Here is a 766-nt window from a genome sequence, read left to right as displayed (position 1 = left end):
ATTGACAAGTGTATTAATTTGATTTACCACCCATATTCTATCTGTTTTGTTAATAATAATTATTACAATCACACACACACACACCTACACAAACATATACAAACTCATTAGAGAAAATAATTATTACCTGAGTGTATCAAGAATATAAAACGACTGCAGTTGAAAGGTATATTATGAAAACACATCTTAATTTAACAGTTTATACATGTCCCTAATTTATTTATATAAAGAAATTTTTACCCAGTGTTCTTTCAGTAACTACCCATAAACTAACCAGCGTTTTTTTCAGTAACAAACAATGACCGATGTCACATCTCCAAAGACAACCACTGGATAACATTGACAAGTGTATTAATTTGATTTACCATCCATATTTTATCTGTTTTGTTAATAATGATTATTACAACCACACACACACACCTACACAAACATACAAACTCATTAGAGAAAATAATTATTGCCTGAGTGTATCAAGAATATAAAACGACTGCAGTTGAAAGGTATATTATGAAAACACATCTTAATTTAACAGTTTATACATGTCCCTAATTTATTTATATAAAGAAATTTTTACCCAGTGTTCTTTCAGTAACTACCCATAAACTAACCAGCGTTTTTTTCAGTAACAAACAATGACCGATGTCACATCTCCAAAGACAACCACTGGATAACATTGACAAGTGTATTAATTTGATTTACCATCCATATTTTATCTGTTTTGTTAATAATGATTATTACAACCACACACACACACCTACACAAACAT

At 29.5% G+C, this 766-nt stretch overlaps 1 protein-coding gene across 1 annotated transcript in view; it reads left to right on the top strand.

The window, feature by feature from the left end:
* Nucleotides 1-766, top strand: part of LOC106868401 (probable ATP-dependent DNA helicase HFM1) — a 60,666-nt gene that overhangs the window by 51,150 nt on the left and 8,750 nt on the right. Inside the window, exon 30 of the mRNA XM_052978080.1 lies at nucleotides 231-288. Within this exon, the coding sequence (XP_052834040.1) occupies nucleotides 231-288 (58 nt within the window). The remainder of the gene's footprint in view (nucleotides 1-230; nucleotides 289-766) is intronic.

The sequence above is a fragment of the Octopus bimaculoides genome, chromosome 30 (genome assembly GCF_001194135.2).
Source record: "Octopus bimaculoides isolate UCB-OBI-ISO-001 chromosome 30, ASM119413v2, whole genome shotgun sequence".
Taxonomy (NCBI): Eukaryota; Metazoa; Mollusca; class Cephalopoda; order Octopoda; family Octopodidae; genus Octopus; species Octopus bimaculoides.
The sequence above is the reverse complement of the archived record's forward strand: the minus strand, read 5'-3'. Positions and strand labels throughout refer to the sequence as shown.